A 27878-nucleotide genomic window follows, 5' to 3' on the forward strand; every position below is an offset into this window, starting at 1 on the left:
ATATTAGCCCAAATGTTTGAATTGCCTAGATGCACAGAACACATGAAACTCAAGAAGGATGACCAAAATGTGAATGCTTCACTCCTTCTTTAAAAGGGGAACAAGAATACCTTGGGAGGGAATAGGGAGGCAAAGTTTAGAACAGAGGCAGTAGGAACACCCATTCAGAGCCTGCCCCACATGTGGCCCATACATATACAGCCACCAAACTAGATAAGATGGATGAAGCAAAGAAGTATAGGCTGACAGGAACCGGATGTAGATCTCTCTTGAGAGACAGAGCCAGAATACCACAAATACATAGGCAAATGCCATCATTAAACCACTGAACTAGAACGGGACCCTCGTTGAAGGAATCTTAGAAAGGTCTGGAAGAGCTTGAAGGGGCTCGAGACAGCATATGAACAACAAGGCCAACCAACCAGAGCTTCCAGGGACTAAGCCATTACCCAATGACTATACATGGACTGACCCTGGGCTCCAACCTCATAGGTAGCAATGAATAGCCTAGTAAGAGCACCAGTGGAAGAGGAAGCCCTTGGTCCTGCCAAGACTGAATCCCCAGTGAACGTGATTGTTGGGGGAGTGTGGTAATGTGGGGGAGAGATGGGGAGGGAACACCCCATATATAGAAGGAAGGGAGGAGTTAGGGGATGTTGGCCCGAAACCGTGAAAGGAATAACAATTGAAATATAAACAAGAAAACACAAGTTAGTAAAGATGGAGAAAAAAAAAAGAAATAGCAAAAAATAAAAAATAAAATTAAAACACAAAATTCTTAAGATGAAAAAAGAAAAACATCGGACAAATCTTCTGGTTTGCTTTTTAATTTTTTCTTTTATTTTTTGAAATTGCAGATTATCATGAAATGTAAGCCACTGTGGACAGCTCTAGCTCTCCGCTGCTTGTTACACTCCTCTTAAGACATCATTTTCTTACATTCCATGGAACAGAAAACCAGCCCATTTACAGGCATGAACTTCTGTCCAAAAAGACATTTTTTGCAGCAGGAGCACAGGAAGCACTCTGCGGATGCATGCCAACTAAAATTATTAATTGTTACTCTCTGCAATTCCGGGTCGATGACACTTTGGCATTCTTGACACTTCACAGCATGGTTCTTCATGTAGCAGGGTTTGCACACAGCCTTATCATTGACCATCACATAAATTTTTCCAGCCAAAATTTTGTCACAATCAAAGCAAGAGAAGTGTTTCAAATGCCAATTCTGGTTTTCTGCTTGGGTGTATTCCTTGCTAAATATCAGTTCATCACAGCCAGCACAGCGGGGCTTCTCACTGTCACAATAATGTCTGCCACAGTACAGCTTTCCATTCTTCCAGAAGTAAATCATGTGCACCAGGAGTTCCCCACAGGTGCAGCAGATAAAACAAGATGGGTGCCAGAGTTTATTGTACCCAGCTCTTTCAGCATAGATGGCTGTATCTCCTTCTTTCATGGGTTGTTTGCAAGTGTAACAAGAATATTGGGTCTTCTTAGGCTCTGTAGACTTGTCCTTAGAACTCAATGCTGATGTGGTGTTTCTGACTCTGGCAGGGTTCTGCACCTCGTCACCCTGATCATTCACCTCCGAGACATACTTCATGGCACCCACTCCCAAAGCCTCATCCTTATATTTCTTTATAAACTGCTCCATCTCCCTAACTTCATTGGGAGACAACTCATGGCACTTAGAAGGGTCCTGGTCATGTGCAGGAAGCTGCTTCGATAGCTGCTTCTTCAGGTACTGTGTTGCCCATGAACCAGACAATGACAGTTTCTCCATAGGCATGTAATTGCTGGCCAGTTCCTGCTTCTGGACAGGAGGAGCCCACTCATAGCTACCAGTGTTGAAGAGTGTATTCTTGGCAGTACATGGATCGGTCATTGCCATAACATTGTATTTGAACAAAGGCATTCCTTCTGACTTCAGCTTGGTGATTATGTTAGTGTACTCAGTGTGTTCAAAGAGTCTCCCGACTTTCTGGTCCTCATCATTGCTTAGGAGTATGTCATGATCTTCTTGCCCACATTTGCAATTACGACATATTTTCCTCCAAAAGTGTAGCTCAAACCCTGCACATTTTTCTTTGCATTTTAGACATGGGGCCCCCAATCCTGGCGTGTGACCTAAGTCCATCTCTTAAAAGGGAAAACAAAAGGAAATCTATTATGAATTTCTAAATTTTTAAAAAATTCAATGATCACACTTTTAACTCCACTTAATACGCTTGTTGATGTAACCCTCAAACAAATTTCTTATGAGCTTCACAATGTTTGGTGAGCTGTGATACCAAAAATATGAATGAAAGCTGAAAGCACATTTATAGCATATTTTATATTCTCATTGCTTTTATCATGAAAGGAAATGAAGCAAAATAAACTTTATATAAGACTACAAATACTGACCCAAACCCCTTGGGAGAGAGATCTTGCCACCTGGACAGGTGGGGACTCCTGAGACTACAGAGCAGGAGAGACCACCAATACTGCCCACCCCTGCCCACATCCCTGGCCCAAGAGGAAACTGTATACGGCCTCTGGGAACCGGAAGATAATGGCACTCTTACAGCAGACCCCATGCAGTCCAGACACCGCCGGGACCTGAAGGAATCAATCAACAGTTCTCTGCACCCCCAAATCCGTGGGAGAAGCTACCGCTACAGAGGCAGACACATGGGAAGCCAGAAGAGACTACACTCTGCCCACATTTCTAACTCCAGGAAAACACCTAACCCTGTCTGGGATCCCCACATGGGGCTCCAGCAAAAAAGCTGCAATAGACCCTCCTAGTTGCTGCCTCACTGGAGAGCTCAAAGCAGCCCCCCAACAGGCAACTTGGCAGCCATGGGACCACAGGTAAGATAACTTTTCTGCTCCAAGCGACCTGCCTGGTGGACTCAGGACACAGGCCCACAGGAACAGCTGAAGACCAGTAGACAGGAAAGATTACAAGTCCGAAAGCAGAACACTCTGTTCCCATAACTGGAAGAAGAAAACAGGAAAATAGGTCTACAGCACTCCTGACACACAGGCCTATAGGACGGTCTACCCAATGTCAGAAATAACAGAACAAGGTAACACCAGAGAAAACCTGATGGTGAGAGGCAAGCTCAGGGAACCAAGCAACAGAAACCAAGACTGCATGGCATCATCGGAGCCCCATACTCCCACCAAAGCAAAAACTGAATATCCAAACACACCAGGAAAGCATAACCTAGATTTAAAATAACAGTTGACCATGATGCTGAAGGACTTCAAGAAAGACATAAAGAACTCCCTTAGAGAAATGCAGGAAAACATAAATAAATAAATGAAGACTATGAGAAATCACAAAATCCTGAAAGAATTCCAGGGAAAAGAACATAATCAAACAGGTGAAGGGTTAAAATGGAAAAGAAGCCAATAAAGAAAGACACAAGGGAACAATCCTGGATATAGAAAACCAAAAGGAAGAGACAAGGGCTGTAGATAGAAGCATCACCAACAGAATACAAAGAATAGAGAGAATCTCAGACAGAAAATTCCATAGAAATCATACAACAACGGTCAAAGATAATATAAAATGGAAAAAGCTACTGGTCCCAAAACATACAGAAAATCCAGGACTCAATGAGAAGATCAAACCTAAGGATAATAGGTATGGAGGAAGACTCCAGCTCAAAGGACCAGTAAATATCTTCAACAAAATCATAAGAAAAGCTTCCTAACCTAAAAAAAGAGATACCCAGGCATACAAAAACCTACAGAACTCAAATAGATTGGACCAGAAAAAAAAACAAAAACACCTCTCACATAATAGTCAAAACACCAATGCAAAAATAAAAAAAGAATATTAAAAGCAGTAAGGGAAAAGGTCAAGTAACATAAAAAAGGCAGACCTATCAGAATCACACCAGACTTCTCACCAGAGACTATGAAAGCCAGAAGATCCTGGACAGATGCCATACAGACCCTAAGAGAACACAAATGCCAGCCCAGGTTACTGTATCCATCAAAACTCTCAACTAACATAGATGGACAAACCAAGATATTCCATGACAAAACCAAATTTACACAATATCTTTCTACCAACCCAGTGCTACAAAGGATAATAAATGGTAAAGCCCAACATACATGGTATGCACTCACTGATAAGTGGCTATTAGCCCAAGTGCTTGAATTACCCTAGAATCACAGAACACATGAAACTCAAGAAGGATGACCAAAATGTGAATGCTTCATTCCTTCTTTAAAAGGGGAACAAGAAAACCCTTGGAAGGGAATAGGGAGTCAAAGTTTAGAACACCCATCAGAGCCTGCCCCACATGTCGCCCATGCATATACAGCCACCCAATTAGATCAGATGGATGAAGCAAAGAAGTGCAGGGTGACAGGAACCAGATGTAGATCTCTCTTGAGAGACACACCCAGAATACAGCAAATACATAAGTGAATGCCAGCAGCAATAGACTGAACTGAGATTAGGACCCCCATTGAAGGAATCAGGGAAAGGTCTAGAAGAGCTTGAAGGGGCTCAAGACCGCATATGAATAACAATGCCAACCAACCAGATCTTCCAGGAACTAATCCACTACCCAATGACTATACATGGACTGAACCTGGGCTCCAACCACATAGGTAGCAATGAATAGCCTAGTTAAAGCACCAGTGGAAGGGAAGTTTCTGGTCCTGCTAAGACTGAACACCTAGTCAACGGATTGTTGCGGGAGGTGGTAATGGGGGGGAGGATGGGGAGGGTGCCCATATAGAAGGCAGAGAGGGAAAGGGTTAGGGGATGTTGGCCCCAGAAACCTGGAAGGGAATAATAATCGAAATGTAAATAAGAAATACTCAAGTTAATAAAGATAAAAAGAAAAGACTACAAATACTGAAATTACAAAACCCATGAATTTGTGTCATTGCCCCTTATGTGACTTGAATACAAGTACAGGGAGAACACAGAGGGCAGAGACTTAAAAGCAAACAAATGTATAAAGAGTTTAGGAATTACGATTAAAGGATTACTTTAAATTATGGAAGTATAATCGCAGCAATGACAAATACTTATTAAATACCAGAAACAGTATTCTATTACATTTACTATTTAAATCTTACAAAACCTCACACTATATATAGGAAGCAGGCACTATTTTCATCACTTCTTTACAGATGATTTAATTGAACCAAAGAGTTTTCAGAATGTGTTCAGGATAAAAATATCATTACATTCTAGAACTTATCTGGAAGCCACATTGCTGGGATCTGTCAATCATGTAACCGAAAGCTATTATGAAGAATGACAAAGGAAAAAACAATTTGCTGGATTATCCAGCTATAAATCTAGATTTTACAGTGACTGCCCTGGCAAGATATCCATGATGGTGCAATAGTGCTATTTTTTTTTTGATGAGTAGCCAACAGCTGTCTACTTGGACTTAAGACACACCCTGTAAATAGAGATTTATGGCTGGTACTGAAAACCAAAAAGTTGTCTACAGCTAAGAGTTTATGGACACTAAAGAAGAACCTACTGTCATGTTTATAAACCAGTAGACTAGTCTAAATGCATAAGTTTATAACTATAGATAAGTGTCTATTTCACTCCTCATCAAAGAAACATCTCTTGGCAGTAAATGGAAACTATTTTCAGAATCTACAACTGCTAAAAGTTCAGAGGATGACGGACTATGGCATACCGAAACCCAATGATATACCTACAATAGTACCAGTGAACATTGTATGGGAGGCACTGTAAGAGCCAGAGGACCAGATGCCTGCTGCTAGATAGTACCTTCTAGATATGAGAATTGTATAGTTATAAATAGTCAAGAACAAAGAAAACAGAACTGTGAAAATAAAGAAATATCAATGAAGAAAAGTCAAGAAAACTGTGGTCTGGTCCTACAGAGTCACCAGCTACATTCAATGATTTTCTACTCTTTTTTTTTTTTTTTCCGGAGCTGGGGATCGAACCCAGGGCCTTGCGCTTCCTAGGCAAGCGCTCTACCACTGAGCTAAATCCCCAACCCAACATTCAATGATTTTCATGCCATTTCCTTATCTGTCCAGATAAGGAAAGAATTAAGTCAAAGTGATTCCAACTTGTTTTAAAATTCTAAAATTATGATTATAGATCATATTTTGGGTAAGTTTTTTTTATTCTGCTAGCCACTTATCAATCGGTCCAAGCTAAGCATGAAACAATCATTTGAGACAGGCAGTGTATTATCAGATCGTCCAAGCCACAATCATTTGGAAGTCAGATGTAAAGTATGTATGGGACACCAGCAAGTTCAGCTGTGAGAGACACAGCTCAGTTCTGTCATGCTTCCTTTTTCACAAGCACTGTGTGATCACATTCCCCTCAGAATCAACATTGGTGCCTTAAAAACACATGTTTTCAATAAGCACACAAGCTCTGAAGCTCTCTACTTGGTATATGTTTAGCAACGTCTTCAGAACAATGTCAAAGGAAGGACATAACAGATTAATTTTTTTCTCCTTTTTTGTCCAAGAAAACAATCACTCTGGAATGACTATATTGAAAGAAATTATAGTTGGGGTTTGTAAATACCTACCAATGTCCTTTGAAATAAGAAAAGTCCCTTTTAATACTTACCTTTAAATACTAGTCACAAACAAGATGTTTTAAATAACCACAACTACAGGCTCCAGACTCTCAGCTTACATTGCCATGACCAAAGTCTCCAAGCCCCTGCTTTCCTCTGTTTATTTTAGTACTAGAAATACAAATGGAATCAATTTGTCCATAATCACAATATCAAGAAACTAGGTGACCTCTTCATCCAGAACACAAAGATTTAATGCCATATACATGAAAGAGAAAAAGGGAAAAAGAGGAAAGGTTATCAAACATCTTGTGTTTTAAACATGGTCTGGGTTGATCTGCAGACAATTTGGATCTGGAAGATATTATATTTTGTTCATGGTGAGATCATGTGAGTTGTTGCTGCCTTATAACCTGCTATCCCTATGGAGCAAGACTTGTACATGGTTACTAAATAAGCAAGTGTTACTCAGATGGGTAATAAGTGGAAGGAAGCTTCCTGGGATAAGTGGTATGAAATACACTATATTATCTCCTGTATGTGCAAATATTTCCACACATACAAAAGAAGTGGTAGAAACTCCTGAGTCCACCTAAGGGACCCTGGTTTTCCTGCCTATACACAAAGTGATCTAGCACCCTCATTATCTTCCCCAGGCATCTGAAAACTTGCCAACCTGTCAGAGGGAACAAGGATTGTCCTCATCTACAGAAGAGGGTCAAAGATATATTCTCAACTCTATTGTTCCACAGAAAAGAAGATTCCAACATTCTTCTAGTATGAAAAGGGACACTAAACATTTCCATTCTAATTGGAGACAGTGATGCTCCCTTTGAAAATAAGGACTTCCCAATGTCTTTATCAGACCAAGATATCTTCAAATATCTCCTATCTCCTAACAGTATTCCCAAGTTGTCATTCTGTTTGTTGAATGTCTATGGAGTTCTAGATTTACTTCAAAATGGATCAGGGGCCATAAACGTCATACTATCTATGAAATAGCAAAAGAAAATTCCCTCATCCTCAGAAGGAAGTATAGCACCTCTGCCCTCTGCCCAAGGGACTGTTGGGACAGTATCAATTTACACAACTGATTCTTGAACTGCCCACTTCTACGCTAAGAAATTGTCTTGTGTAGGTGTTATGGAACCTTCCCTGACTTCCTTTGGAGTGCCAAGGACCATTGTTATCTGTAGAAGTGGATATTGGGCATATTTACATGCTCAGTGATCTCCGGTACATTTGACAAATGTCTCAGGGTTTCCAAGACATGTGCTGTCTGACCAGGATCCTGTGGGATCTTACCTGCACAATGAAATCTCAGGTATTTAACATCAGCCCAAGGGGCTGAGGCACTTTCACTGTCAGCCCAAAGAGCTCTAGAACTGCCTACCTTAGCACAAGGGATGATACTAACTTTGAAACCAGCTGTAATGGCTCTGAGGAATCCTGCTTTTTTACAGAGCAGCTATAAGACATTTTCAATGTGAAAATAATGCTTTAAAACATTGACTTCCAAGTGTAGGTGCTCTGAAAAATTCCACAACTAATCAGGGTGCTCACAAATGATTGACATCTGCCCAGGAGGCTCTTGAAACTAACATCTAACTCTAAGGATGTAGTAAATTCTCCTACATGTGGTCTGCACTCCTATATATTTGTTCCATGGGCTGTTGAATATATGCTGTCTGCCAAAGACCATGTAGCACTTTCCATATCTGCTAAAGGAACTCTGGTTCTGTCTTTCACTATCTAACCAAGTGGGTCCAGAACATTTAGCACATTTTCCGGGGTATTTGAAACATTGCCAACAGGCCAAGGAGAGACTCAGAACTTTGACACTTTCTCAAACTGGGCTTGGATTTTCTCCAAGTATTTGTGGGACTCCCAGAGTTTGTTCTTTGCTCCAGGGCATACAGTACTTTCCTCATTAGGAAATGACACACCATAGCATTCACAATATGCTGGAATGGTTGTGGAATCTTCTTCCTCTGCAAGAGGAACTCAAGAATCTATGGCCTTTGCTCAAAGGTCTTTAGAAAATTCCTTATCTCTACAAGTGATTATGGATTCATTGTCAGCTTCTCAAGGATCAGTAGAACATTTGCTTTTAATGCAATGGGTTATGGAACTGTACAGAGCTACAAAAAGTAGGGTAGAAAATGTATTATTTCCTGAAAGTCCACTGAAACCTCTTACTGCTTTACAGGAGCTTTCAAAACTTTCTCTATTGATACAAGGTTCTCACCAATATTCAATATCTGTCTTAGGTTCCCAGGGACCTTACCAACCTAACAGAAGTATTCAAAGACCTTTTCTATCTTCAGAGTTTCTAGGAAACTCACCAAGTATACCAGGTGTTTTACAAACTGACCCATTTACCCTACACAACTAGATCATTTGCAAACTTCTGAATGATCTGTTGAACTGTGCATACCAAAAGAGGGAATGTTGGATCCTTCACCATACACACAAGGGGTTCTATGACTTTTGGTATCTCTAGGAATTGTACAACCCTCAAAATAAGAACACAGAAAGCTTGTACATTTGATAAATGTGTGAAGACAGAATTTTCTCCATCATACATAGAAGCCAAAGGAACTTCCCTTTCTGCTCCACATTGATCTTTTACTACAGCGGCTTTGGTATCTTCCTCATCTTGCCAGGCATCTAAAGAGTCATTGCTATCTGCCAGGGAAGGTGTAAAAGATTCACACTCTGTAGAACCTGTACAAACACCTTTCCATCTACTCCATAGGTCCTAGAACCTTTTGGTAACAACCAAGGGTAACTGCAAGTTTACACACATACCAAACAGAATATGTATGCTTTGCCATCTACATTAAGGGATTGGCAATTGACCAAGGGAAAGGCTCAAAATAAAAATCAGAAGATAGTCTTCATTAGTTTATATCAGAACAAGGCATTGTAGGATATTCACTATGTAATATTTGGTCTCTAGTATCAACTCAATATGCTCACAGGAATCCGAGAATATTGTAATCTACATAGGGGATTGAGAAAAATTCTCTATCTCCTAGAAGGGCTGTAAGACTGCCCATATCTGAAACTAGTAGCCTAGAAACTTGCCATCTGAACGAGGACCTATGAAAAATTTCAATTCTTTTCAGAAGGCTTCTAGACATTATCTATGCAAGATATTCTGAAATATTTATAACCCTCTAGAAAGTTTCCAAGTTCTTCATCTACAAAGGAAATATTAAAAAATATTGTTATCTTCCCCAGGGACCAAAAATTTTATCAATAGCACCATGTTCTCAGAAACCTTCTCAAATTATTTCAGGTGCTCTACCAAATTTGAGATGTAAGCAGAGTACTTTAGAATATTCTGTGTCTGTCCATGGGACTCTGAGTTATTTGACATCTACCCCAGGTCTCTAGAGTATTCAGAATCTTTCCAAAATAAGCTAGGGCACTTACCATGCATGGTAGAATCTCAGAATGCTTTGTTATCTGCCCAAGGGACTACACACCCTTAGCCTTTTCCCTCAAGACCTACAGGATTTTCACTATATTATCACAGATATAGAAGAATCTTCTTTAGTAGTCTCAAGGGACCTAGCATATTTGCTATCTACCAAACTTTGCTTATCTGCTCAGAGAATTCAGAACTTGTCACCATATACTCAACAGTCTCTCCAGCAGTAATTATCTTCCTAAAAGATTCTGGAATCATTGAAGTCTCTCCAGTGAACACATAAGTATTTGTCTTGCCTGAGATGCTTTGGGAATGTCTCTATGTGTGCTAAGGACTACAGGAACATTGTTTCACCCAAAGCCTCTTGGACTTTCCTCACCAACATCAACAAGTCCAGCTCCTTCTCAATCTTTGCAAAAAGCTGTGGGAACTTGCCTGTATTCATAAGCAACTCTGGAACTGAATGCAAAAGCACAAAGTTCTCTATTATGCTCACCATCTCTCACCGTCTATCCTGGTGCTTGGACAATTGAACAAGCTACCCTGTATGCAGAAGCCACTTTTGGACATCTCAGAACTGCTAAGTAAACTGAAGAACATTTGCCTTCTATCTCAGAGGCTCTGGGTTATAAACTGATCAGCAAGAACTTGGAATTTTCCATTTGTCCAAGTGCCTCTGGTAATTTCCTTACCGGTGCAACGTACTTTTGGATCTTTGTCATCTTCACAAGGGGTTCTGGAAACTTCCATATCTGCACATGGGTCTCTGAAACTGTCTATATCTAAATAGGAAACTGTAGGAACTGTCATCTGTTTAAAAGTCTTTGAAACATACAACTTTTTTTCTGGAGACTCTGGAGTTTTCTGTCTCCTCAAGATACTACACAATGTTCATCATCCTTCTCAAGGAAAATTGAACCTTTCCCATTTATCCAGGATAATTACAGATCTTTTATATCTTCACCTTGGTAAGTGCAACATTAACCATCTGAATCAAGTGCTCAGGGACATCGTCTATCTAGTACAGGAACTCTAGGACCTTTGCTGTCTTCTCAAGGTCCCAATGAACTTTGCACAGCTGCCAAGGGAACTTTGTAAGTTCAAAGTTCCTCATAATCCATCCAATGTATTCTAAAACCTTCAGCATATTACACAGGGTTTTGGTGACAATACAAAATGATTCAGAGTACATTGGCACACTTGCCATTTGTATAGAAATCCTTTTAATCTGCTTCAGGGGTTATAGGACCTTTTATATCAACACCTCCAGGTGAATATCTGTGTCTTTGTGCATTGAAACAAGTGACTCTGTCATGTTCTCAATCTGATCAAGGGCCTGTGAAACCTTGCCTATCAGAAAAAAGGAAATCTGAGAGTGTCCATATCTGAACAAGGAACCATAAGACTTCCCCATCTGCTAAGGGCATTGTTGGTGTGGCATTTCTTATCTGCACAAGCCACACTAGAGCATTCTATTTCTGCAAAACAAGGACATATGCTATCAAAACCAATTCCTCTGGGTCAGCACAAATTGCCCAAGTGCTACCAGAAGCTTTCCCATCTCATCAAATGTCTCTGGTAATTTCCCTATCTGCACAAGGAACTCTAAGATCTTGGACATCATCCCAAGGGGCTTTGGGACATTCGCAATCTGCCTAAGGTCCCCAAAACTGTCCACATCAGACTTTGAATCATCCAACTTCTTGCCAGGCAGATATGAAATATTCTCTATCTGCCCAACATGCTTAACTATGTTTACCATCTTCCCCAATGGCTATTAGATCTTTACAACCTATTCATAAATCTTAAGAATCCTTTTTGTCTTTACCAACAGATCCAGAACATTCCACATTTGCACTAGGTGTTCAGCAGCATTCCCTATCTATACCAGGGGTTCAAGGACCTTTGTTATCCTCTTGAAAGCCCAAGAAACTTTCCAGGTCTGAAGAGAGTACTTTGCCTGTGTAAAGTAATTTTTCTCCAACCAAAGTGTTCCAGGTCCTTCAGCATATTCCACAGGGATTTGGGAACAATAAAAGTGTATTCAGAGCACCTTGGAGCATTTGGCATGTGTGAAAGAGTATGTGGAACCTTCTCAATCTGCTTCCAAGAATATAGATTTGCCAGCATCACTTCCAGAATCTGGTAGACACTGATCTTATAGCCAAGGGGGTACAGCAATTTTCTCATCTGAGACCTTTGCAATCAGCTTAGGGGCCTCTTATACTTTCCATCGTTGCTCAGGCAATGGTGTATACATCAAAACTTCTTAAGTTGCTCCTGAACCTCTGAGACTTTCTTCCTTGAAGCAAGGCTTTAAAAGCATCTTATTATGCTCAAGGAACTGTGGGTTCTTTCCCATCTACAGATGGGACCATATGTCTGTTCACATCTACACAAGGGTCTCAAGGAAATTCTTTATATGCCTAAGGGCTTTCTAGTCTGTGCCTACACATGCAAGGTACAGGAATATCATCCACTTCTATACAGTGCACAGTAGAACATTCAGCATTTACCCCAATGTTTTTGGGATTGACCCATCATGCTCCAAAAAGGCAGAGACTTTGAATTTTGTCATGTCAGGGACCAACTGAGTCGTTTAATTCTTCTCAAAGTTTCCACCAAACAGATTCATCTGCTTTAGACTCTTCAGATCTATGAATTCGTCCAAAAGTCCCATGGTAATTTTTTAAATGGACAGGAAACATTAGAATCTATATCATCTTCCCTAGGCCTTTGGCAATGTCCCTAACTTTTCAAGTGAGTTCAGGACCTTTGTTATCTGCCCAAGAAGCTGGCAGACACTGCCTGTCTTCACAGGGCAGTTTGGAAGTTTTCACCTGTACACAGGGCAAGCCAGGAATATCACATGCATTACTACAAGATTTGGAACCTTCACCATCTACCCAAATGGATTTAGGAGTGTCTCATCCTGTTTCATTGTCTCTGAGACCTCCCCAGGCTTCCCAGTGTGTTCTAGAAACATCAAGATCTTGCCAAGAAACTGTGAAACTTTCGCCAAATGGTGAGTAGAGAAATTTTGTCCTGTAAAAAAGATGATCTAGGGCTCAGATCTCCTTGCTTGGAAACTCAGAGATCTTCCCAATTTTATAACAGCAAATTAAAAGCATTGCCATCTTCCCAAAGGTTCTTCAAATCTGTTCTGTCTACCTCAGGGTCTGAAACAAATTCACTGTCTTTCTCATGGGCACCAAGATTTTTTTTAATTTTCCCCTCCAAGATGCTAGAGACCTTTTCCTATCCTCCCCAAACAATTTTGGACTTTCCACATCTTCATGGAATAATTTAGAATCTTCAGCAACTTCCCCAATTTATCTGAAATATTTTCCATCTTCCTAAAATTCTCTGGAGCCTACCTTATCTCCACTAGGTACTCTGGAATATTCTCTATCACATCAATCAGGGCAAAAAATGTCTGCACATAAACAAATTATTCTAGGACAGTCACTACCTCAGGATGGGTATGAAGGAAATTCACCCTCTATCTGAGGAGCTATGGGACTGTTTTTAACAACACCAGAGTCCTTCATGTTCAGAAGTAAGCAGCTGATTTATCAGGAGGCCTAGCTGAGAAATGCCTCCAAGCATGTTGGAAATTAACTACACCACAGACTTGCCTGCATGATATAGATGTCTTAGGTTCCCATTAAGAATGAGTAAGGAAATATTCAGTCCTTCCCTACTGCACAAGTTGACCCTTGATCTTCACCTGCTACTCACGAAACTCTTTGACCTCCCTAGGTTTCCCAACACATTATGAGGCTTTCTGCCTCTAAAGAATAGTATCCTTAATAGTTCCTGTTTGTAGATGCTGTAATCATTCTCCTTCTATCTAATAGTTCTCTAAATTTTGTTTCTGATAATGCCTTCTCAGATATATTCCTTCAGAACCAGTGAGACTCACTACTTTTCCCAATGTCTGAAGTGGAGCTCAAGTCATTCTAAAGAGTTCAAAGGGTTTTCAGGCATACTCTGTCTAAACTAGGAACCCAAATATGTTCCACTAATTCTCAAACAGAGTTTGAACATACCACTTCAGAATGACAGGTCTTCCAAATTACTGTATGGACCAAGTGGGCATCTAATCCATCCGTAAAGAACCAGGGATCCTCAGATCTTCCCCAGTAGCTCAACTGGCCTTAACACCAATGTGCTAAAACCAATGTGGCTCATAACTTTCACCAGTAACTCAAGATGATGTACCCCCTTGAGAGCAAAGGTGTTAGACACTTAGTGTTCAAGGGGCCATTGGCACACCATTCCTTTGAACATCAGGAAACCAGAGATAGTCACTAATTGCCCAAATGGACTCCAGACTTACGCTTTCAGATCAAGGGTGTCATACACATTCTCTATGACTGAAGGTATCGTGAGATAAAACTTTTAAGCAAAGTACTTCAGATCACTTCAGTGTCCCAAGAAGGCCACATCTATATAGCCCTTTCAGAATCAATGCACAATGGAATTTATGCTGTCACAATGGGGCTTCAGTCCTAACCTTCTAGAATCAGAACAATTTCTGCCTCCAGCTAATAACTCTCTCAAGTCTTATATATGCCCAGAATATGTCCAAATTAAACTAATCCTTGACTTCAAGGGGGCTGACATCCTGTTGGAACAGCTTCTGAAGAAGGCCTTAGACTTATTTCCTCTAACAATAGTAGCCCCTGACTTTAATGGTATGCCAGGGGACAAGCATTATAACATACTGTTTTTGAATAAAAACACTTTAGTCTTCTTCAGCAGGATTTTAAGACATGCTCCTCTGATGAAGTAATCTGTAGAACTCACCCTGTGCCCTAGATATGCACATCAAACTTTCATGCTCTGCTGCAGTGTGCTTGATTCTGAATCCCTGTGAACAAGAATGCATAGGAGATTCTCTTTCTGTTCCTTGCTGACTCAGATCTACGATCCAACTAAGAGACATCAAACATTACTGGCTATCAATACATTTTAACAACAAAACAAAAACAACTTAGAGAACTCTGAATTAGAGTCCATGGCAATGCAGTGGGGGTGGGGGCTCAGTCTGAATCCAAGGCCATCTGTCTTTAAGCTGCTCACAAGAAAGATACCTGTGCTCTACATCCACACCAGCGTGGCTCACTGTAAGTTTAAGCAGGGAATAGATCCCAGGATGTTGAAACACCTATCAAAAGAAACCTCAATTTTCTGTTAAGCCAGCAATATAGTACTCAAGAGCCACGAATTTTATAGAGTTATCTGAAGACATGGAGGCTCGGAGTGCCTACCTAAACCATCCTCCTCTACAGAAAGTAAAAATGGAGATATTCCACTTCTGTCCAACGTGGTCTAGGAACTTTCCCCTTTCCAAAATTTTAGTAGTTTTTTTCTCTGATGATTAAGGCCTTAAAACTCACCCCTTTGACTCAATGGGCTCTCAAGACATCTCCTTCATGGCAAGAGCACATTGGCTACTTCACCTCTATCCAAGGAACATTACTCCTTCTGGTTCAAGTTCATGGAAATCAAAACAAGGAGACTCATCCTAGAGTAAAGTCACCTGATATGGTTTGATATTAATAATCTTGCTCAGTTATCTTCAGGTGAACATAATTCTTAGGAAGCAATCATGTTGCCATACATACCCAAGCTTTTCTTCCATCCTTGTATTTATACTTTGTTCCTTGCAGACTCAGCTAAACATATGGGTACCCTAGACTCTGAAGAATAGATAAAGGTGAGGCAATAGTAGGACCTCATATGATATGGTAGTCAATTTAATTTTTTTAGTTCGGTTCAGAGTATCATGAGATTTTATCAAAATACTTAAGTAAAATAAAGAGGATATTAGTCATATGAAAGAGGTTAATGCCTTGTATGAATATAAAGTAGAAAACCAAACCTTAAAAAAAGAGGTAAAAAATGGAGATTTTCAGACAAAATTAAATTTAAAAAACAGTCCCACTAACTTTCATCTCCCTTACTGGGTCTGCCTTTAGATATGTATCTTCCATTGTCTGAAAATCATCCCTAAGGATGGAGTGAGGAGTTTACTAGTCAATCTAATATTTAATTCTCTGTCCTTCCTGATAAGGATTTAGTAGAGCCTATGAAAATGTGAAGTTTACAATGTAGGCAAGCTAGGGCATGGCAAGGAAACAGAATTGATTTCTAAATTTCTCAGGAACTGCACTTAATATTTCAGATGCACTAACTAATAATATATTTAAACTCTAGTGTTGGGTAGTTGTCACATATTAACATGAGAGCTAAGAAATGCACTGTAGTTATTAGAATTAGATAAAAGAGGCTTTTGTGTTTCAAGTGGATTCTTCATTGCCTTTAAACTTATTATTTTCCTTACTAAATTCTCTCCCACAGGTATTATAGTACAAAAAGATAAATCTCTACCATCAATTTGTTTACACCACAAGAACATAAAATACTGACTGTTTATCTTACTCTTCTTTCTCAATTAGTAAATCAGAGGGGTACCCAATATCAACAATTATATGGGTTTGATTCTTGCTGTATTAAAATGTTTCAATTAAGAATCAGTTTTTAAGAGCATTATAGAATTTTATAGATGTTTGAATTTCATTCTTTGATGATTATAGGAAATATAGGAAGTCCTTATGATTCAGCTGGTAAGCTATGGAATTTTCTTATACAAACAGGTTTTTTAACAAAAATTTGTGCAAGCTTTTCCTATTCAACAGGCAGATACTTAACCTTATTTGTGGTTTATCTAATTGTATAGAAGGAATTAATGTTGCAGATATAGATTTGCTTGTTAATACTTCCTTTTATTAAGACAAACAGAACTGACTGTTGATTCGTTCCTTAGTTTATAAACCTTCAAATATTATTCTTACTTATTCTTCAAATATCAGATTCTTACTGATTTCCAGCAATAGCCTTATACACATGCACATTCTAACCTCCTGATGCAATAACATGCCCTATTTTTACATCTTGAGAATAAATTTGGGAACAGGCATTTATCTTCACTCTATATAGATCCAATGAAATATTGTGAATTCCCCTCTGGCTCCTCTAGCCTAGGGATATCAAAGACAATAGCAGAGGGTGAGGAGACAGTCACCAAAAAGATAGTGACTCTCAAATTGAAGGGTAAAAAGTGATATTAACTGTATCACTAGAAGTCAAGTTTACCCCCTGGGCCAAGTTAAGACCCTATACACTAAAGGATGTTACTACTAACGACTATGTTGATGACTAGATTTTAGGATTATAATACAATTATTCATTCATCTACAGAAGGGACTGTTTTTATTTTTCCCATGAGATCTAAATCAATTCTTATTCGTATTCCTATTAAAGTCAAACCTAGACTTAAAATTCTTTTTTAATGGTTTAATAAATTGTATAGTGTAAATGTACCACATTTCCTTTAGCCACTAATTAATTCATTTATGGGGATCCAAGTGGTTTCCAATTTCTGGCTATTATGAATGAGGAGTAAAGTACATGATTGAGCAAGTGTTTATACGAAAGGTTGAAATATCATTTTGGTTTATGCCCAAGAGTTTTATATTTGGATTTTGAGATAAAGCTATTCCCAGCTTCTTGAGAAACTGCCACATTGATTTGTATAGCAGCTGTACAAGTTTCACTCTCACTAGCAGTGGGTGAATGCTCCCCTTACTTCACATGCTCAGCAGCATGAGCCCTCATTTGTTTTATTGATCTTGGCAATTCTGTCTGGTATAAGATGAAGCCTCAAAATAGTTCTGAATTTCATTTCCTGATGACTAAGGTTGCTGATTATTTCTTTAAGTGCTTCTTTGTAATTTGAGTTTCTTCTCTGGAGAATTCTCTTTTTATATCTGTACTCAATTTTTCTGTTGCGTATCTGTCCTGATTCTTATGTACTTTACATATTTTGTTGTTGTGGTTTGCCTTGGAGTTTTCTCTGAATTTGTGGAATAAAGGCAAGAGTGCTAGATTTGGGCAGAGGAAGGAGTCAGGAGCAGGAGGGGGATTGGATTCAGAGGTTAGGTTGAGAGAGGACAGTTGGTGACAGTTGAGCCAATGGAACCTGAGCAGGTGGGGGGGAGGATGGTACAGTTTAAAAGAGTGAGCAGAAGAGAAGGAAGGAGGAGAAAGAAGGGAAACGGTTTAGAGACAAGATGTGGAACTGAGAAGGGTTAGAAGAGACAAGAGATGGAGAGAGAGGAGAAGCTAGGAGTCGTTGTAAGAGAAAGAGAAACTAAAGCATAAGAGTTGATATATTTGGGAGAGTGAGTAAAGAAAACAGTTAGAGATACGATGGGGAACTGAGAAGAGTTAGAGGAACCAGGGGGGGAGAAGAAGCTGGAGACTTGGTAAATAAAAGGTGCAAGGGATGAGTGATTTGGGAACTGGGATTAGGACAGTGTAGGGTGGATCTGCCAAATCTAGACGCTGGATTGCTTTAACATTAATTGAGTTGTGTGTTCTCTTATGTAAGAGTTTCAGTATAAGAAAGTGTGTGGCTGGGCTGTGTTTCTGCCAAGATATCCAGCAGATATCTGGGGCACTGAGGTGTAGAACCCTAGCAGGGTAAAAACACCAGTTGTATGTTCTTTTGTGTAAGAGTCTCAGTATAAGAAAGTGTGTGGCTGGGTTGTGTTTCTGCCAAGATATCCAGCAGATATCTGGGGCAGTGAGGTGTGGAACCCTAGCAGGGTAAAACACCCTGAGGGAAAACATTCCGGTTTTTGTTTTTACCTTTACTTTTTATTTTTATTTTTTTACAACAACATTTTGTATATTAGCTTTCTATTGGATATGATATTGGCAAAATTGTGCTGCTTTGCCCAAATGATGGTGTCCATTGTCATCCTGTGCTGGATTTATAGGTAAATACTGCTTACACTTTTTATTACTTTTAATTTTTTACAGTCTAGTCATTACTCCCCTCCTGCTTTACCCTCCCACCATTCTTCATCTCCCTACCTTCTTCTTCCATCTCCAAGAGGATATCTCCACTACCCATCCTCCTTCCAGACCTTGACATTCCATGTGGCCTCAAGTCTCTTGAGGGTTACCTGCTTCTTCTCTCACTGATGCCAGACCAGGCAGTCTCTGATATATATATATATATATATATATATATATATATATATATATATATATATATATATAATCTGGGGCCTCAGGCCAGCTAGTGCATGCTGCCTGATTGGCAGCTCATTATCTAAGGGATCTTGTGGATTCAGGTTAATTGAACCCTATTCCTCCACTTCTTCTAGCCTTTCCTTAATTCAACCACAGGGGTCCTGGAATTCAGCCCAATGATTGGGTGTAAGTATTTGCCTCTATTACAGTCAGATGCTTGTTGAGCCTCTCAGAGGACAGCAATGTAAGGCTCCTCTCTGTAAGCACACTATAGCATCAGTACTAGTGTCAGGTTTTGGAGCCCCATTGAGATGGGTCCAAATGTAGGTTGGTCACTGGACTTCCCAGCAGTTTCATCTCCATTTTTGTCCCTGCAGTTCTTTTAGACAGGGACAATTCTGGATCAGGGTTTTTGACTGTGGGATGCCAACCCTAGTCTTCAACTTGATGGCCTTTCTTTCTACTAGAGGTGGACTGTATGAGTTCTCTGGGACAACTTTCAGCCATTAATAATGTGAACATTATAAAGTTTTGCAGGCAAATTAATGGAACTAGAAATATCATCCTGAGTGAGGTAACTCAGAACTAAAACGACATGCATGATATATACTCACTAATAAATGGATATTAGCCAAAAATACAGAATACCTACCATACAATCCACAGAACTTAAGAAGGTTAGCAAGCAGAAAGGCCTAAGTAAGGATGCTTCAAGCCCACTTAGGAGGGAGAAGAAAGCAATCAAGAGAGGTAGAGGGAGGGAGGGACCTGGGATGGAGAAGGGAGGAGGAGAAGAAAAGGGAAACTCGACCAAATATAGGAGGGGGAAATAGGAGAGAATCCCTGAGGGCCATCAAAATGAATGGAATTAAACAACTGTTAGGAGCAAACATAGGACAAGCTAATAACTAGCAGGTGATCTTGCTGAGATGAGACTGTTTGGAATTAATAAATAATCCATGACAGATTTGCAAGGCCCAGGAGACAATCAGTTTAGGAAAATTCCTGCTATTAATATTTTTTCTGTTATTGTTAAACATATATGACAATCGCTAGGTACTAGCCCATTGTTTTGAGCAGATCTCTGCAGAACAACAAAGATACACTGTCTTGTAATGATGCCTTATAGATGAGTAAGTAACTTCTTAATTCTTAATAAGGATCATATAAGAATTCCTAAAATTCATAAAACATAATAAAACAACATTTATTAATCTCTTTTATAGTATGGCTCCTATTAGGTTCTTTCTGATAGTCAAAACTGCAATGAGAAGTCTGCCAGTCTCCCATGTGTCACCAGTTGATTGCCTCTTAGTATTCTCTTAGTATCTTAGATATTCTACTCCTCAGAATACATTCCAAGAGATTGGAAAACTATGAACCAAAGGTCTTATAAAAGGAACTAATGATTTATTATAGGTGCCAGGACAGAAGGTAATATGTTGACTGGGTTTATAGATACAAAACTTCACTAACAACTTTGTTATGGTTTTTAGCTCTCCATGAACCTGTAGAGCTGTGACAAATGATGAATGTTTAGCCAGATAATTACTCCCAATGGATATGCATGTAAACATACTGTGTTTTAAACTTCCTATTTGATTTATGATTTGAATTTATGTGGAAACTTTTTCGCACGTGATCATGTATTCTGAAAGATGTATATGTGCTGAGGACAAAGAGATGTACTCAAACTTCCCTTTTTCTGCTTAGGATCATCGGGATTATTCTGCTTTCCCACTTTTTCTTAGAGAGCTTTCATAGTAAAATTTACAACCTAGAAATAAATGATAAAAATCACTTCTCAACATCATGTCCCTTATTCTTCCTGCTACCTCAACTAGCAGGCTGAAAGTTAACTGCTGCCCCCTCCCTCTTGTTAGTCTACAAATGTTAATAGCCTAAGCCAGCAACTGTTAACCCTTAGAATGAGCAAGAAAGTTTTTAGGACTTCTTAAAAGTTATTATCAACATTCTATAGTTAAAGAGTTAGAACATCTGGAGACCATCAGTCTTTAAATTCACACCAGTGTCCTAATTTGTGTATTTCAAACTGCTCCAAACTGTGTGGCTCTCAACAAGGCTCCATATCTGCCATTAGTAGGCAATTTTCCTAGGATCACACAGGTAGATTCCAGGGAGTTTTGACCATCCTTTCATCTCCCAAATCCCCATCAACTCAGGTAATCTATTCTGTACTCTATCCCTCCAGATTTCCCACCTACTGCCTTATTCCTCCTGTTTCTATCCCTACCTGCCTCAAATCCACCTATAAAATCTACTCTATGTCCCCTTCCCAAGGAGACCCATAAGCCCTCTCCCCATTATGCCCTCCTTGTTTTGCTTAAGCTCCTTCAGTCTGAGAATTGTGGTGTGACTATCCTTTACTTAACACCTAATGTCGATTTATAAATGAATACATACTATGTTTGTCTTGATATGTCTGGGTTTCCTCACTCAGTATAATCTTCTCTAGTTCCATCCATTTGCCTACTACTTTAAGGATTTGTCTTTAATGACTGAATAATTATTCGATTGTATAAGTACAACACTTTTTTTTTATCCATTGTTCAATTGAGGACATCTAGGTTGTTTACAGTTTGTGGCTATTATGAATAAAGCTGCATGAAAATAGTTGAGCAAGTGTCCTTGTAGTAATAAGGTATATTCTCAAGAGTAGTATAGCTGTGCCTTGATGTAGAACAATTTCCAATATTCTGAGAAACCATTATGTTGATTTTCATAATGGCTCTAGTGGTTTACTTTTCCGCCATCAATTGAGGAGTATTAACCTTATTCCAAATCATTGCCACCATGTGCTTTCCCTTAAGCATTGATCTTATACATTCTAATAGTTGTAAGATGGAATCTTAAAGTAATTCTAAATTGCATTTCTTTGATGACTAAAGATGTAGACTATTTTTAAAGTATTTCTTGGTATTTGAGACCCTCTGGTGAAAATGATCTCTTTATACATGTAATCTATTTTCAATTGAATTAATAGGTTTGGTGGTGTCTGGTTTCTTGAGTTCTTTATATATTTTGGACATTAGCCCTTGGTCAGATATGTGGTTGGTGAAATCTTTTTGCTTTCTGTAGGGTCGTGTTTTTGTCATATTTTTGATGCTGTTTCTATCTTACTGAAGCTTCTCAGTTTAAAGAGGTTGCACTTTTTGAGTGTTATATTTAATGACTGTGCTACTAGTGCTTTGATCAGGAAGTTGTCCCCTATGCCAATGGGTTCAAGATTCTCATTTCTCTTTGATTAGGTTAAGTTTATCTGGTTTATGTTGATATATTTGATCTACTTGGACTTGAGTTTTGTCCATGGTGGTAGGTATGGAACAATTTGCATTATTATATATTCTGACATCCAGTTAGATCAGCACCATTTGTTGAAGATGCTTTCTCTTTTCCAATGCATATTTCTGGCTTACATATTAAAAATCAGGTTCCACAGATGTATGGATTTATGTCTAGTCTTCAATTCAATTTAATTGTTCAATTCTTTGTTTTTATGCCAATACCATGCAACTGGAAATCAGAAAAACATATTCCAGATGTTCTTTTATTGTACAGGATTGTTTTAGCTATCCTGTGTTGTTTTGCTTTGGTTTGTTGTTGTTGTTGTTGTTGTTATATTGGTTTATTTTTCATATGAAACAGTATTGTCCTTTTAAGATCTGTAAAGATTTGTGACTTTTGATGACAATTGTTTGGAATATAAATATTGCTTTTTGTAGGGTGACAATATTTTACTACATTAATCCAGCCAATCCATGAGCATGGGAGACCTTTAGGTCTTTTGATATTGCCTTCAATTTCTTTCTTCAAAGAACTGAAGTTTTTGACATGCAAGTTTTTCACTTGTTTGCTTATAGTTATACCAATATATTTTATATTGTTTGTGGCTATTGTGAAGCATGTTGTTTTTCTGATTTTTTTTCTCTGCCTATTTGTCAATTGTGTATAGAAAGACATTTTTTTTACTTAATCTTATATGCAGCAATTTCATTAAAAATGTTTATCTGCTCTACGAATTGCCTGGTAGAATTCTGGCAGTAATTTTTGTATACTATCATATCATCTGCAAATAGTGATACTTTGATTTCTTTTGCCATTTTTATCCCCTTGATCTTCTTCAGACTTCTTATTGCCTGTGTTAAAACTTCAATTAATATATTTAATGGGTTTGAGAAAATGGACAGCCTTTTCTTGTCCCTGGTTTTAGTGAAATTGCTTTGAAATTCTTTCCATTTAATTTGATATTGGCTACTGGATTTCTTTAAATTATGTTGGGTATGTTTAGGTATGGCCTTTGTATCCCTAATTTTTCCCATATTTTAATCATGAATTATGTTGGATTTTTTTTTTTTTGGTTCTTTTTTTCCGGAGCTGGGGACCGAACCCAGGGCCTTGCGCTTCCTAGGCAAGCGCTCTACCACTGAGCTAAATCCCCAACCCCTATGTTGGATATTTTTAAAAGTCTTTTTTAGAATCTAATGAGGTAATAATTTTTTTGTTTCACTTTGTTTATATGATGGATTACATTACTGGTTTGTGTATGTTCAACCACGTCTGCATCATTGCAAGGAGGTATACATGATCATCTTGTATGATGGTGGTGTGTTTTTGGTTTGTGACTATTTTATTATGAGTGTTTTTACATTTTTGTTCATCAGATAAATTAGTCTGTAATTCTTTGTTGAATATTTGTGTGGTTTGGGTGTCAGCATGACTGTAGTCTCATAAAACGAATTTGCAAATATTTATTTGTAAACTGATTAGAGTTGTATTGGCATTGTATCTTCTTTGAATGTCGGGTAAAATATCTTTACTAAAAAGTATCTTGCCTTGGGTTTTGATGGTCACACTTTTAGTGACTGTTTCTATGTTCTTAGAGGTTATAGGTCTATTGAAATTATTTATCATACCATTATTTAAATTTCGTAACTTGACAGTGCCCGTGCCACCCCGGTACTGAGAACCAGGCATAGGCCTGTGAGATTTAAGAAAAAACACATACTCAGGTCATTTGTGTTACAAGAATGCCAAAGCTTTACTGAAGTTCACAGAATATATACCCCAAGTCCACCAAGTGGAAAATTCCAGGAAGCACAAGGGAAAAATGAGTTTACTTTCTCAGCAGGAAAACAGAAACCAAAAGAACTGACATAAATGATATTACCACCCATGGCCAAACAGAAAGACCGGGAGTTCCTTTGTTCTTAAGAACAAAAAGTTTCTAGATGAATTAGTAAGGCTCAGCAGGGGGCAACCACTTGAGGGAGCCTGGGAGGGTCTGGCAAGTCCCCGTATTTTTATTTTTAAAGTAGTGCCTGTTTTAGGACACTTTGGGAAAACCAAGCCCCTTGCCCATCTTTGGAAATCTCTGCCAGTTTCAGAGCCCCTGTCTTACATGGCCATTGTTCCCAAAGAGTTGCCCATCTTTGGCTAACTACTTCTCCTAAAAGCTGAGCCAGATTTGGACAGAGGGATTGTCTCCTACCAAGGAGAGAAACACCTGTTTAGTTGCTCTCCGGGACTGGGAGTGCTGTCTGTGCATGTGAAGAAGCAAAGGCCAACTACTGCGACACTGAGTGCCATAACACCAAGGGTCACTGTAAGGTTTCACGCAAACATGTGTGAAGATAAGAGATCAAGCTTTTTCTGTAAAAGCACTGGCTGTTGATTTAAATTTAGAATTCCCATTTGTCAGCAACTTTTCCTGAAAGTTTATCCACTGTGCTTGCCTTAACATCAGATTGGGAGAGGGCAATCCCAGACACTGCAGCGGCAGTGGCTGCAGTGGTAATGGCTGCTACAATTGCAGTGAAGATGCCAAGGTCTTTCCTATGATGGTTCAGGATCAGCTGATTATCTCTCCAGAATGACCAACAGGTAACCATGCCTGAGATCTGTACAACCAGGGCAGAGTTTCATGGTCTCCAGCAGCTTCAGGTAGATGACATTCCTGTGAAGAATAGTCAACACTATCTCCAGCATTAGCACAATTTGGGTAACACAACAATCATCAATCCATTGTTCCAAACATATAAATCTTCTTGAATACTCAAAACATTAACATTTTTGCTAAATGAATAGCAAAAGTAACTGTCTTAACTTCTTGGATCAAAGCAATAGTGTTATTGCTATAACACTATACCAGCAATAATCAAACCCACTATCCTATATCTTCTGCTTAAAACCTGACTCACTTCTTCCAATATTTGCAAGCCTTTTTCAGAATATCAAGGTCCTATAATACTCAGAAACAATAAAACATAGTTAGTATATGCCAGATTTCAATACAGTAACAAAATTGAAAGTGTAAATCAATATAAATTACATTAAATATTGTAGAAGGAACAAAAGTAATATAAACATGACAAATAAATAAAAGATTAGGAGTTGTAACATGTATTAACATTTGTTAAAAATTTAGCTCCTGCATCAATTTTTCCACTGCAAATGTAACTTCATATAAGATAATTGTGAACTTTTAAATGTCTCTGAAAATGTCCAGAACGAATCTTGAAAATGAAAACTGTTATTTCCAATATCGGATTGACCAGTCTATGATTGATTGCCACATTAAAGGAAAAAGAAGAGTCATAATTTTCTCTTTGATTTTTTTTAGTTTACATTTACTTTATTTAATGTTAAATAAAATAGAATTGACTTTAAACATGCATTGACTGTTTCCTTTGGTAAGAATTATGTTTCATCTTTTACCCTACTAGACTAATTTACTCCTGGGTTCTTAATATTTTTCCAATTAATAGAATGAACTTTTATGAATTGTGTTGCAATGGTCTATAACTGCATTGTAGAACATTTCTTCTTTCTTTCTTTCTTTCTTTATTTACTTATTTATTTTTTATTAACTTGAGTATTTCTTATTTACATTTCAAATGTTGTTCCCTTTCCAGGTCTCCAGGCAAACATCCCCTAATCCCTACCCTCCCATTCTTTATGGTGTTCCCTCCCATCCTCCCCCCATTGCCGCCCTCCCCCCAACAATCACGTTCACTGGGGGTTCAGTCTTAGCAGGACCAAGGGCTTCCGCTTCCACTGGTGATCTTACTAGGATATTCATTGCTACCTATGAGGTCAGAGTCCAGAGTCAGTCCATGTATAGTCTTTAGTAGTGGCTTAGACCCTGGAAGCTCGGGTTGCTTGGCATTGTTGTACATATGGGGTCTCGAGCCCCTTCAAGCTCTTCCAGTTCTTTCTCTGATTCCTTCAACGGGGTCCTATTCTCAGTTCAGTGGTTTGCTGCTGGCATTCCGCCTCTGTATTTCCTGTATTCTGGCTGTGTCTCTCAGGAGAGATCTAAATCCGGATTCTGTCGGCCTGCACTTCTTTGCTTCATCCATCCTGTCTAATTGGGTGGCTGTATATGTATGGGCCACATGTGGGGCAGGCTCTGAACGGGTTTTCCTTCTGTGTCTGTTTTAATCTTTGCCTCTCTATTCCCTGCCAAGTGTATTCTTGTTCCCCGTTTTAAAGAAGGAGTGAAGCATTCACATTTTAATCATCTGTCTTGAGTTTCATGTGTTCTATGCATCTAGGGTAATCCAAGCCTTTGGGCTAATAGTCACTTATCAATGAGTGCAAACTATGTGTGTTTTTCTGTGATTGGGTTACCTCACTCAGGATGATATTTTCCAGCTCCAACCATTTGTCTATCAATTTCATAAAGGCATTGTTTTTGATAACTGAGTAATATTCCATTGTGTAGATGTACCACATTTTCTGTATCCATTCCTCTGTTGAAGGGCATCTGGGTACTTTCCAGCTTCTGGCTATTATAAATGAGGCTGCTTTAAACAGAGTGGAGCAAGTATCTTTGTTATGTGTTAGGGTCTCTTTTGGGTATCTGCCCAAGAGAGGTATAGCTGGGTCCTAAGGTAGTTCAATGTCCAATTTTCTGAGGAACCTCCAGACTGATTTCCAGAATGGTTTTACCAGTCTGCAATCCCACCAAAAATGGAGGAGTGTTCTTCTTTCTCCAAATCCTCCACAGCATTTTGATCTTAGCCACTCTCACTGGTGTGAGGTGAAATCTCAGGGTTGTTTTGATTTGCATTTCCCTTATGACTAAAGATGTTGAACATTTCTTTAGGTGTTTCTCAGCCATTCGGCAATCCTCAGCTGTGAATTCTTTGTTTAGCTCTGAACCACATTTTTTAAATAGGGTTATTTGTCTCCCTGCGGACTAACTTCCTGAGTTCTTTGTATATTTTGGATATTAGCCCTCTATCTGTTGTAGGATTGGTAAAGATCTTTTCCCAATCTGTTGGTTGCCGTTTTGTCCTAACGACAGTGTCCTTTGCCTTACAGAAGCTTTGCAGTTTTATGAGATCCCATTTGTCGATTCTTGATCTTAGAGTATAAGCCATTGGTGTTTTGTTCAGGAAATTGTTTCCAGTGCCCATGTGTTCGAGATGCTGCCCTAGTTTTTCTTCTATTAGTTTGAGTGTATCTAGTTTTATGTGAAGTTCCTTGATCCACTTGGAGTTAAGTTTTGTACGGGGTGATGAGCATGGATCGATTTTGCATTCTTCTACATATTGACCTCAGTTGAACCAACACCATTTGCTGAAATGCTATCTTTTTCCATTGGATGGTTTTTGGCTCCTTTGTCAAAAAATCAGGTGCATAGGTGTGGGGTTCATTTCTGGTCTTCAATTCTGTTCCATTGGTCTATCTGTCTGTCTCTGTACCAATACCATGCAGTTTTATCACTATTGCTCTGTAATATTGCTTGAGTT

The 27878-nt window shown here is 38.9% G+C and overlaps 1 protein-coding gene across 1 annotated transcript; it reads right to left on the reverse strand.

Moving 5' to 3' along the window:
• Positions 1–821: 821 nt before the first annotated feature.
• On the reverse strand, positions 822–14452 carry LOC116889309 (testin-like). Its single transcript, XM_032890429.1, has 2 exons — positions 14333–14452; positions 822–2142 (listed from the first exon to the last, which is right to left on the reverse strand). The coding sequence occupies exon 2, from the start codon at positions 2138–2140 to the stop codon at positions 920–922; it is 1221 nt and encodes a 406-aa protein (XP_032746320.1). The 5' UTR covers positions 2141–2142; positions 14333–14452; the 3' UTR covers positions 822–919.
• Positions 14453–27878: the final 13426 nt, after the last annotated feature.

Source organism: Rattus rattus, chromosome X (genome assembly GCF_011064425.1).
Source record: "Rattus rattus isolate New Zealand chromosome X, Rrattus_CSIRO_v1, whole genome shotgun sequence".
In the NCBI taxonomy this organism is placed as follows: domain Eukaryota; kingdom Metazoa; phylum Chordata; class Mammalia; order Rodentia; family Muridae; genus Rattus; species Rattus rattus.

Excerpts from the sequence above, each read along its gene's own strand:
- LOC116889309 (XM_032890429.1), bottom strand. The coding sequence starts at position 2,140 with ATGGACTTAGGTCACACGCCAGGATTGGGGGCCCCATGTCTAAAATGC.